The 12206-nt window shown below is 35.3% G+C and overlaps 1 protein-coding gene across 5 annotated transcripts in view; it reads left to right on the top strand.

Moving 5' to 3' along the window:
• Window positions 1-12206, top strand: part of Ccdc91 (coiled-coil domain containing 91) — a 261256-nt gene that overhangs the window by 109286 nt on the left and 139764 nt on the right. For 4 of the 5 annotated variants that reach the window (XM_019208148.2, XM_019208149.2, XM_010628980.3 and 1 more), the window contains one exon: window positions 216-323. The exons of the other annotated variant lie outside the window; for it this stretch is intronic. In XM_019208148.2, coding sequence (XP_019063693.1) covers window positions 216-323 — 108 coding nt within the window. The remainder of the gene's footprint in view (window positions 1-215; window positions 324-12206) is intronic. 5 annotated transcript variants of the gene reach the window in all.

A 12206-nucleotide genomic window follows, 5' to 3' on the forward strand; every position in this document is an offset into this window, starting at 1 on the left:
ACACACACACACACACACACACACACAAAACACATAATGTTTATATACATATAAACATACACATATATACAAAATGCTTCACTGTTTACACGTGTATTTCTCTACTCTAGAAGGCGTCATATTTCAGACATGTACAATTGTCAAAAACAGGCTCAGGCTGACTCTAGACTGCACATTTTGTCTGTGATCCAAATACTTTCCTTGCTTGTGTTTAGGCACTACTGCAGTCTTCAGTGAAGCAACAAGTAGAAGCTATTGAAAAACAGTACATGTCTGCAATTGAGAAGCAAGCACAGAAGTGTGAGGAGCTGCTGAACGCTCAGGTAATAAGGTGCACAGCCACTGTGTTGTGTGCTTTTCTTCTGACTGTCCTCCCGGGGAGCTGCGTAATTGTGTGTTTGGTTTTGTGCCATTTACTCTCCCCTTGTGTACTTGGGAGAAAAGGATGTGTTGACTTAAACTCGAGGTTTCAGAATTTAATGGTAAGCCCAAAATAATAGTAAAGTCCTAAAATAAATTGTCTTTTCTCAAATTAATGATTATTCTTATACTAACTCTGGGTTCTAATAATAGTCACCTAAATAACTTTCAGTGATCTAGGGTTAATAAATAAGTTTTGATAACATTTTTATTAAATTTATTTTTAAATGCTATGTCAAAGATTTAAAGGGATACATATTAATAAAGTAACAGCATATACACTTGAGTTACCTATTGTTTCACATAGACATTAGCCTCTATTTGAAGTTTTCCACTTTTTTCTTTTTTAGTCTAATGTCTTCAATGGCTTAAATGATTAACTACTTGAAAAGGAGTTACGGATGTGTTCTTGTATAAATCATGTAATGTAAGAAGGTCCTTTGTAACACTTTTCATTGATAAAAAACTTGGATGATGAAAATATAATCAACTTTATTTAAATGGTGTGTTTTAAAGAATGGTGGTGCAAAAGTAACTACAATTTTGTAAATAATCAAGTATAGAATTTAAATAGAGATATATAAATATACTACCTCATCCTCAAGATGATCAGTTCTAGTAAATATTTTTCGGTGCTTTTTTCCTGAATTACTTGGGAGAAGGGATTTTTATAAATCTGAAGTAATACCAGGCTGTAGAGGTGTGCAGTATATGACTTTATAAATGAACAACATAAATCTCAGAATTACGATGTAGAACTTTGAACCAGCATAGAACACATACTACCAAAACAGGGTGGGGATGCCACCTGCCTTCGGACAGCAGTTTGTGTTTTACTCTTGCTGCATAAATATGGAGGGTTATCCTTGGGTTCTAATTCATGTCCTAATCCTGGAAATTATCCTGAGAGTGTATTTTCTACGTGGACCAGATTATGCCCACTATAGTTAAAAAGTGAAAGTAAGTCCTGCTGCATTGCACATCTGCAACTAAATACTCTGGCTGGGAAGTGACATTTCCAGTCCCAATTTTGTATCCACACAGTCCCACCTAATCCTAGTCAGCCAGGTCACGAGAGCCTCTGAGACCTGGAGGAAGAGAGCAGGATGTTTTTGTTGAACATCGAATATACCATGTTCTGCTATTTGGGTCACCATGTAAGCAGTCTCTACTTCACAGACCAGTTTATGTATCCTGCCATTATAGGATAAAATGTGAAACTTCTGTCTTGGCATGACTTCAAACTCAAAAGCCCAGGACCTCTGTTTGATAGGAAAGGGCTGTCTTACATAGTTTCTACATTACCAGGTCCAGATATATGGATCCTTTTGACCTGAAGAACTAGAAACTAAAATTTATTGTCTACATCCAACATATCTAATGTACCCTGATGAAGCAGAGGTTGTGCACTTACTGTAAACACTCTGATAGAAAAGTAAGGAACTGAAGACTCATAGGTGCCCTTAGTATGGAGCAATTGTAGTAGAAGTGTTTGCCCTGGAGGTAAGGAATGTTCCATGATTCGTCATGGTTTCCTTTTCAGAGTTTTGGGACAAAATCCCTACTACATTGTTCCTTGTAGTTTTTTAGGTTTTTCATTTTTCAGTTGTTTTGATTGCTACATTTAGTGTGGATATTGACAAGTAAGTTTTTCAGCTTCCTTCTTACTGTAGAAAATTAAGGGCTACTTTTGGTAGCACTTAAGGAAAATGGTTCTTTGTGGCTTTTTATCTATTTTATTGTCATCAGCTCTGTTTATTTCAGGCATACCCACAGTTTGAGAGAACTGCTTCCTAAATTTAACATAGTTTGTGCTTTCTACTTTATGCTTATATGTCTGTCTGTACCTCTATTTGATTGAAGATAACTTCATTTTATTAACCTTGTTGGAAGAATTCCCTATGGTCTCTTTTCCCTAAAATATTTCATTGAAGTGCAAGTGTATGCTAGGAGTTGTTGCTTTATTGAGATTTTTGCTTGGAGAAACTTTATTCTGCTCAACTTCTAACAGTGTTCTGATTAGCACAGACTTGATTTAATGCTGTCTGCAAAGTTGGAGGCAGTTGGTCTTTGTTGCTAAAATGGATCTTCAGTGTTTTCCTCCTAAATTAAGGGTGGGAAGTGATTGTGCCAGTCCCCAAATTTCTAGACTTTTCTGCTTCCAGTGGTTTGATGCTTGTAAACTATGTTTTTCCTGGGTGATTGATTGTTTTCTTATAATCCCTTGTCATAATTAACAAAAGCAGATTTATTAAATGGATTCAGAGAAGTTGTGGTCAAAAATAAATTAAAAATCAAATTACATTTCTACACATGAGCTATGAAGAATTGAAATGAGGTTAAAAAGTAATTTCATGTACAATCTTTTAAAGAATAAAATACATAGGAATAAATTTAAGCCAAGTAGTGAAAAAGTTGTACATTGAAAACTAAAAGTATTGTTGAAAGAAATTAAAAATTACCTAAATAAATAGAAATACAATGCCCTGTTCATCAACTAGAAATACTTGAAGAGCACTCAAGATTATATTAGGGCACTTACATAACTGTGAGATACTAGAATCTCAGCCTGATGAAGATGGGGACTACTCTGAGTAGCTGAAGTTGTGGAAATGCTACAAGTGGGGATCTGTAGTCACTGTTCTAGTCATAGCTCTTGAAATATCAGTTGAAACTTGAAGTAAGTCAATATTATTTAATACCAGCAACAAAAAGATGCTTTTGAAAAGAGTACAGATGTAATAAGCAGCACTTAGGAATCATTTGGTTCAACCTTTTGTCTTGTTTGTCTCTCAAGATTAAGAATTTAATGGAGAAACACATGCTTTGGAGTTGGAGAGCTAGAGTAGAACCTTGACTTAAGAACTCAATTTGTTCATGAGACCTGGTTGTAACTCAAGTTGGTTGTAAGACTATTTTTCCCATCAGAAATACCAGAAATACCCATAATACAATCTGAACCTCCCAAAGTACCTCTTAACAAATCTTTTCATAGTAAAAAAGGGTTGTATAACATGTGTAATTTACCAGAAACGCCAATAATTTTCCTAGCATATTCATCAAAAAGTTATAAAATATGCCTAGTTTACCAGAAACAATGATTTTATACTATACTCAACATTCAGGTTGACATGTTTGGCTTGCAGGAAGGGAGGATGAAATAGAAGGTGGTTATTGTTTGAAAGGAGCATCCCCTTCCATGAGAACATCAGGAATCTGTCTCTCTTGTCCTTTCTTTCCTTGGAAGAATCTGTAACCTGCTAAAACCTGCTCTGGCTCACAAGTCTCAACCTTTTCAGAACTAAAAACTGGGGATTCAGCTCACTGGTTCCATCAGCTGCTGCACAAGCTCAAGTTCCTGAGTTTGATCCCTGGTACCAAAAATAAATACATACATACATACATACATACAAACTGGTCTAAGGTTGGCAGTTTCTATCTTGTCTTTAACACTGTATGACATGACATTGTCATTAGCAAGTGAATACAAAAATTGGCTTTTCCTCTGTCTGGATGTGTCTTCTCTACAAATGTTTGTAGCTCTGTCCATGTTTTCAGGATTTCCTTTGTTTCAGAAGGACTTTGCGGCACTGACTATAGATGCTCCCCTTCCTCTTCAGAAAACTCCTGAGCTGCCATTCTCTGTTGCTCACCTGGAAGTTGCTTCATTGGCATGTTTTCTAAGCATAAACACATTGTGTCTTCTCTTTAAATTTTGATGGCTTTTATTTTTCTTCTCTGGCTGTACTTCTAGTGCAGTAGCAAAAGTAGAAGGGTAAAAGTGGACAGCTTTACCGTTTGTTTGACTATATGAAGAAATAATGTAGTTTTTAACCATTTGGTATCTTTTTCTTTTTCCAGCTTTAATTGTGTTTTTTGGTACATTTTAGGGATACAGTACAGTTACATACATTGTTGGGATCTTGTACCTCTAACATGACAAGTCTTGATTCTCATTTTTCCCCCCTTACCCTGCCCGTTAGGTATCTTTTTATCTATATCTGTTTTTAATTCATTAAGTTTATGGGTACATTTTAGGTATATAATATGATAACATTCATCTTGGGAAGTTTACCTATACATGATATACTTTGATTCTCAGTTTTGTATCTATTCCCCATCCTCCCTTCAACCCTGCACCCCTCCCATTAATAAAGACTTTATGTTTTTTCTTTTTCTCATTTTTTTCTTTCCATTCCCGTACCCATCCCACTTCCCCTTCACCTTTTTATCTTTTCCTATTTCACATTATTATGCATTTTGATCCTCATTTACACTTTCAGTTTCTCTTCTGTATTTATACACGTGTCCTATATATTTCATTTAAGAGATGGCCTCAGTGTGCATCCATTTAGCTATAAATCTCTCTAGTTTCTCATTCTTTATGGCTGAATAGTACTCCATTTTATAGAAAAACCACATCTTCTTTATCCAGGCTCCAGTTGATGGGAAATTGGGCTGTTTCCAAGTTTTAGCTATCACAAATTGTGCTGCTATAAACATGGGTGTGCATATATCACTGCGGTATTATTCTTTTTGGGAAGCAGTGAAATAGCTGGGTCAAATGGGGCATCCAATCCTGGTTCTTTGAGATATCTTCATACTGATTTACAGAGTGGTTGCAGAAGTTTACACTCCCACCAGCAGTAGAGTGGATTCTTCTTTTCCCACAACTCCGCAGGCACTTGTTACTGGTTGATTTCATGATAGTAGCCATTCTTTCTGGCAAGAGGTGGAATCACAGTGTTATTTTCATTTGCATCTGTCAAATGACCAGTGATGGTGAACATTTTTTCTTATGTTTATTTACTATTTCTACTTCTTTGTCTGAGAAGTGTCTGTTCATTTCAGATGCCCACTTTTGGATTGGAATTTAAAGTTGGGAGTTTGTTTGTTTTTTAAGTTCTTTATATATTCTAGATAATAGACTTTTTGTCTTTGGAACAGCTACTAAAAATTTTTCCCCACATTGTGGGTTGTGTCTTCACTGGGTTAGTGGTTTCTCTTGTGCTGAAGCTTTTTAATAAGATGAGATCCCAGTTGTTAATTCTTTGCTCTGGTTGATGGACAACTGAGGTTTTGTTTATGAAGTCTTTTCCTATACAAGAGTTCTACCTAACCTCTCTTCCAGCTGCTTTAGTGTTTCTGTTTAAATATTTAGATCTTTGATGCATTTCATTTTTAGTTTAGTGCGTAATGAGCAATATAGTTGTAGTTTTAATCTTTGGCAAGTTGAAACCAAATTTTTCAAGCACCATTTATTAAAGAGGTTGTCTTTCCTTCCATGAGGGTGTTTGGCTTCTTTGTTGAAGATGAGGCAGAGTGTGTCTCAAGTTGTTTCTATTCCACTGATCCTTGGGTCTGTTCCTTTGCCAGTACCATGCTGCTTTTTTCACAGTAGCTTTGTAGTATAGTTTCAAATTGGGGATTGTGATACCCCCTACTCTTTATTGCTTAGAATTACTTTTGCTATTTTAGGTTTCTTCTTGTTCCAAATAAATTTTGGTATTGTTTTCTCAAATTCTGTGAAATATACTGTTGGTATTTCAATTGGGGTTGCCTTGAATCTATATAGCAGTTTTGAAAGTATGGCTGTTTCACTATATTGGGTCTTCCTATCCAGGAGCAAGGAATGTCTTTCCATTTTGTGATATCACCTTAGAACTCCTTTTTTTTTTTTTTTTCAGAGTGCTGTAGTTTTGAGTATCAATGTCTTTGATTTCTTTTCTTAGATTGATTCCTAGCTATTTCATGTTTTTGGATGCTATTGGGAAAGGAATTGTTTTCTCCAGTTCCTGTCTCAGTGATTCTGTTGTTTGTGTACAGGAAGGCTACTGATTTTTGTGTGTTGACCTTGTATCCAGCTACTCTACTGAGTTTGATTATTTAGTTGGAAAGACTTCTGGTGGAGTTCTTGGGATGTTCTGTATATGATATTGTGTCATCTGCAAATAATAACAATTTGCCTTCTTCATTTGCTGTCCTTATTCCTTTTATTTCTCTCTCTTGGAGCTAATGTTTCTAGAGGTATATTGAGCAGAAGTGGTGATAGCGGACATCCTTGACTTGTTCCTCATTTTAGCATAAAGGATTTCAGGTTTTGACCATTTAGTACAATGTTGGCTGTTGGTTTTTAATAGATTGCTTTATTGGCTTGAGATAAAGACCCTCTATTTCAAGTTTTTATGTGGTTTTTATTATGAATGGATGTTGGATTTTGTTGATCACTTTTTATGTATCTATTGTGATAATCCTGTGATTTTTTTGTCCTTGTCTCCATTAATATAGTGTATTACATTTACTGATTTCTGTATTTTTTTTCTTTTTATTGGTACATTCTAGGTATGCAGTACAGTTACATATGATTTTTGTATGTTGAACCATCACTGCATCCCTGGGATAAATCCCAGTTGGTCAGGGTGTATGATCTTCTTGATGATCTTCTACATTCTGTTTGCCTGTATCTTATTAAAGATTTTTGTTTCTATGTTCATTAGTGAAATTGGCCTTTTTTGATTCGGTCTTTCTCTGCTTTGGGGATCAAGGTGATGGTTGCTTCCAGGAATGAATTTGGGAGTATTGCTTCCCTTTCAGTTTCATTGAAGAGTTTAAACAGTTGTGGCAATAGTTCTTCTCTGAGTTTTAAAGAATTCAGCAGTGTAGCTATCAGAACCTGGGCTTTTCTTCATTCATTAAGTTTTTAATTAGATTTTCAATTTCATTGATTAATACTGGGTTGTTTAGAATCTTTTAAGTCTTCTTCATTCAAGTTTGGTAATTCGTATATATCTAGAAATCTGTCCATTTCTTCTGTACTTTCCATCTTGTTGGAGTATAGGTTCTGAAAGTAGGTATTGATGATACTCTGGATTTCTGCTCGGTCTCTTGTAATTTCACTTTTTAAAAAAATTCCTAATTGCATGGATTTGGGCCTTTCCTTTTTTTGATAAGATTTTCTAAGGATTTTTCAATTTTGTTTATTCTTTCAAAGAACCAACTCTGCTTCATTGATTTTTTTTTTTTTGTATCATTGTGTTAGTCTCCATTACATTGAATTCTACTTTGATCTTTATAATTTCTTCCCTTACAAAAGCTTTGGCTATGTCTTGCTGTTCTTTTTCTAGAAGCTTGAGGTTCACCATTAGGTTATTTGACCTTGCACTGTTTTTCTAATATTAGTATTCACTGCTATGAATTTCCCTGAGAAGACAGCTTTCATTGTGTCCCATAAACTCCAATACATTGTACTGGCATTGGCTTTTAATTGTAGAAATTATATGATTTTTTGTTTAGTTTCCTCTGTGATCCATTGGTTTTTTCAGGAGTGTGTTATTAAATTTCGATCTGTTTATGATGTTTTTGTGGTTTCTTTTGCTATTGATCTCCAGTTTCATCGCACTATGATAATATACAGGGGATAACTTCAATTCATTTGTATTTACTTAAATGTATTCTATGAGGAAGTATGTGGTCTGTTTTGGAAATCAGTTAATGTGCAGCAGAAAAGAATGTGTATTCTGATTTTGTGGGGTAGAACACTTGTAAACGTCTGTTAAGGCTATTTGTTCAAGAGTTTGGTTGAGTTCTAGTATTCTGTTGTTTCTTTTTTTCTAGTTGATCTGTCTGTTTGTGACCTTGGGGTATTGAGTTTCTCCACTACTACTGTATTAGTGCTTATTTGATTTGTATTTCTTTTTCATGTCTGTTAGTTTGTTATATAGTTTGGTGCACTAGTATTTGGTGCATATATATTTATGATTGTCATCTCTTCCTCTTGGATTGTTCTTTGTCCTTCTTGATCAATGCTGATTTGAAATCCATTTGATCTGCAAATAGGATAGCTACTCCTGCTTTTTTTAAGGTTCATGTCACATGGACCATTGTTTTCTGTGCTTTAACTTTTAGTCTATGAGTTTCTTTTAGAATTAAGTGTGTTTCTTGTATGTAGCATGTTGTTGGATCCTGCTTTGGTTGTTGTGGCTGTTGTTATGTTTTGTGTTTGTTTTTGTGTTGTTTTGGTATTGGAGGCCAAATTTAGGACCTTGCACTTGTGAGACAGGTTCAGTGCCACTGACCTAAATCCCTGGTTCTTAGATCTTGCTTCTTGACCCGTTCTTCCAGTCTATTTGTTTTGGTTGGTAGACTGATACTATTAACATTGAGGGTTATACCTGATATGCGTTGACTTATCCTTGTCATTATCTTTTCCTGCTGGATTCTTACCCTTGCATTTAATTTCATGTCTTGCCTGATGCCTGATGGATTCATTCATAGGGTTGTGCTCTTCATTGTCTTTTTCTGGGATATTGTTTAAGATTTTTTGGTGTGCTGTTTTTCCATTCCTAAAGTTTCTCAGGTGCTCTTTGTCATGAAAGTATCTCATTTCTCCATCAGTTTTGAAAGAGTTTTGTAGGGTGCATAAATCTGGGTTGTAGATTGTTTCTTTTTTAGGGCTTGAAATACTTCACTCCAGGCTCTTCTTGTGCTCTTTGTCATGAAAGTATCTCATTTCTCCATCAGTTTTGAAAGAGTTTTGTAGGGTGCATAAATCTGGGTTGTAGATTGTTTCTTTTAGGGCTTAAAATACTTCACTCTAGGCTCTTCATGCCTTGCGGCTTTGTGTTGAGAAGTCTGCTTTGATTCTGATGGGCTTTCCTTTGTATGTGATTTGTTTCTTTTGTCTAACAGCTTACTCTTTTGGTTTCTGGAATCTTGACTATTATATGCCTCTGTGTAGATTTTTTTGAGCATGGCTAGTTGAAGTCCTATATGCCTCACTTATTACTATGTCACATTCTTTTCCTTTGCTTGGGAAGTTTTACTGCCATTAGTTCTGTGAACAGTTTTTTTTTAATGTCTTTTGTACTATGTCCTGTTTGTTCTTGATTTCATCTTTCTTATGTTATTCTTCTTCATTTCATCTAGCAGCTGCCAATTTCTCATGGCGCCTTGCTAATTTTAAGAAATCTTTCTTATCCCAGTCACTAATCACCATCCTGCCTTTTATATCTGATATTCTGTCCTCACATTGGCTCGTTCTGTTATGTAAACTTTTAGTGATGTTTTTTGATCTCCTGGATATCAGTTTGAATTTTTTTTATGGATTCCACTTCTTTCCTATGTTGGGATTCCATCATGTTCCTGAGCTCCTCTATTTTTTATCTGTCTGCTCTAGAGGGTTTTTTTTAGTCATATCTTTTAGTATGGGCACCATCTAATGTTATCTGAGAAATTATTTCTGATTTTGTTTTTTCCAGACTCTCTTTTGTTGCCAATTCAGGGAGTCCAGGTTGTTGAGACGCAGATTGTTCCATCTTGTTTTTTTTGAAGTTGTCTTTGCTGATCTTGAAGTCTGGTTTTGAGTTTTGTTTAATTATCTTCGTATTTCTGTTTTTTGTTGTTGTTGATGATGTTTTTGATTTAAATCCTGGGTTCATATTTGTAGAATGCTTATTGCAAATATCTTTATTGCTGGTATTTAGAACCCTTAAGGTATGGTTACTTCTTGAATAATGTTCCAGATTTTGTTGCTCTATGTGTTTCAGTCTGTAATTGCCCTTAGGTAATCTTGGTCTTGGTATACCAGGAGGGACAACTGATGAGGTCAGTCATGTCACTGTGGCCAAAGTGATACAATCAGCATCAACAATTGCATCAAAACACCTTTGACCACTGGAACCAGACTTGTAGTTATATATCAAAATTAAGGTAAAAAAATATATTTGCAGTAAATGAACCCTTCAAAATAGTGAATTTTTCTATCTGGGGAGATTTAGAAGGAATTGGGAGTGGGTAGAGAAATAGAACAGGGAAAACTGAGAAGGGTAGAGGACACAGGAAGATCAGGCAGAGTTTGGGAAACTGGTGAAGACAAAAGGTAAAGAGAGAAGAAAGGGATAAAAACAGAAACAGAACAGACAGCGATAGAAAAACCAGAAACTGTATTCTTGCTCCTATAAAAATAAGAGCAACTGAGAAAGAACAGGACAAAATCAAAACAATAAAAGTGAGGGGTAAAGAAGGAGAAAAGAAGAAAAATAATGTCCCATTCAAGTCATGTCTCTGTTGTCCCCGGTGCACAAGTAGGTAGCATATAGATCTGTGTTGACGGATCTCAGCAAGTCAGTCACAGACCCCTGGAGTTCAGGCATTTTTCTGTCTGTGAGACTGGAATTGAGATTTCTGACCTCCTTCATGTTTGAACTCTGCACAGTTCAAGCTGTCCTTCCCCCGCAACTAGCCTGGTGCCAGTAGGAGGTGTTGACCCCAACAGGTCACCAACTGTTGCAGTCTGTTGTACCTTTATTTAGGTGACTCTTTGCTTTACTAGTAGACTTCAGTTCTCATCACGCCTTGGAGATACCTTCTGTCTACTACTCATCACCATGCCAATTCTTTGGCTCAGAATGATGGCCTTCTGGGTCCCTGCGCTGTCCTGCTGTCCTCAGGGACCTCTGCTTAGTGCCTGTGCGCCTGAGCCACTGGTGTCTGGGTAGGCTCTGGGTTGGGGACTGTGCACCTGTGCTGTTGTTGTCCAGCAGGTTTCTCACTGAGGCCTGAGCACACTTAACTGATGGCACCTGGGCGGGCCTCGGGCCTGCAGGCCTGTGCAGATGTTGTTCAGGCAGGCTTCTCTGTCTATTCTTATCAAAGGTGTTGTATCATGTTGAAAATTTTCTGTCTACTACTAGTTTTTTGTCCCAGGAATAGATGTTGGGTATTTTTTCAAACAAATGTATGTGTGATATAAACCCACACAGGTATTCACAAACATTTGTGTGTTTTTCACAGTGTTTCCTGTATTCATGTATATTTATATATTCCTTACTATACTGTTAAAATAGTGGAAGCTTTGGTGATATCTTTGTCTTTTAGATATTGCTATATTGTATCTTTTTTGTTTTTTCTTGATTAGTCTGATAGAAGCTTGTCAGGTTTTTGGAGCTTTTTAAACTTTCAGTTTAAAAACTTTCAGTGTTTTTCATTTTTTAATTTCTTTATAACTAATTTTTTCTGCCATTTATTATTTAATTTCTCATGCTTAGGTTTCCTTTTGTATTTATTCTACTATCTTAAAGTGACTGAGGTCACTCTTCAAGATCTTTCTTTTGAAATCCAGGCATTTAATGGTAATAATTGGCCTATATCCTTAAATTTTCAGATGTCATGTTTTCATTTTCAATTAAAAATACCGTATTTTAATTTGTCTTTTGATTTTTTTCTTAACCAATGGATTTGAAGTATTTTGTTTAGTTTCCAAATATGTTTATATTTTCCAGATGTATTTCTTTTATTGATTTCTAATTTCATTCTACGTACACAAAGAACATGCTTTATGTGGCTTTCAGTATATTTTGATCTTTGTTTTATGGGCCACAATATTATTCTTTTCGTAAATATTCTTTGCTTGAAAATTGTACCTTCTTTATGCTCTTCTCTATACTGTAGCATATTAAAATAAGTTCTTCACATATATTTTTATTATTATCATTACTTGATGCATCTTCCCTATCCTTTTACTTTTGACTTGTGTCTTTATGATGTGTATGTTGTAGGAAGCATGATTAATTTCTGATTTTTTTTTTAGTAGTTCTGAAAAATCTTGTATCATGATTATTGATATTTCAGATATTAAAGTGTCATCATGCTCACTTGATCATTGCCTTTTGAATTATTATAGTGGTGTAATTTTATGTATTTTGTTTGCTTGTTATATATCTTTTTTTTTTTTTTTTTTTTTTTTTTTTTTTTTTTTTGGTACCAGGGATTGAACTCCGGTCTTTGCG

The sequence above is a fragment of the Fukomys damarensis genome, unplaced genomic scaffold, assembly GCF_012274545.1.
Source record: "Fukomys damarensis isolate Sample0158 unplaced genomic scaffold, DMR_v1.0_HiC HiC_scaffold_15, whole genome shotgun sequence".
In the NCBI taxonomy this organism is placed as follows: domain Eukaryota; kingdom Metazoa; phylum Chordata; class Mammalia; order Rodentia; family Bathyergidae; genus Fukomys; species Fukomys damarensis.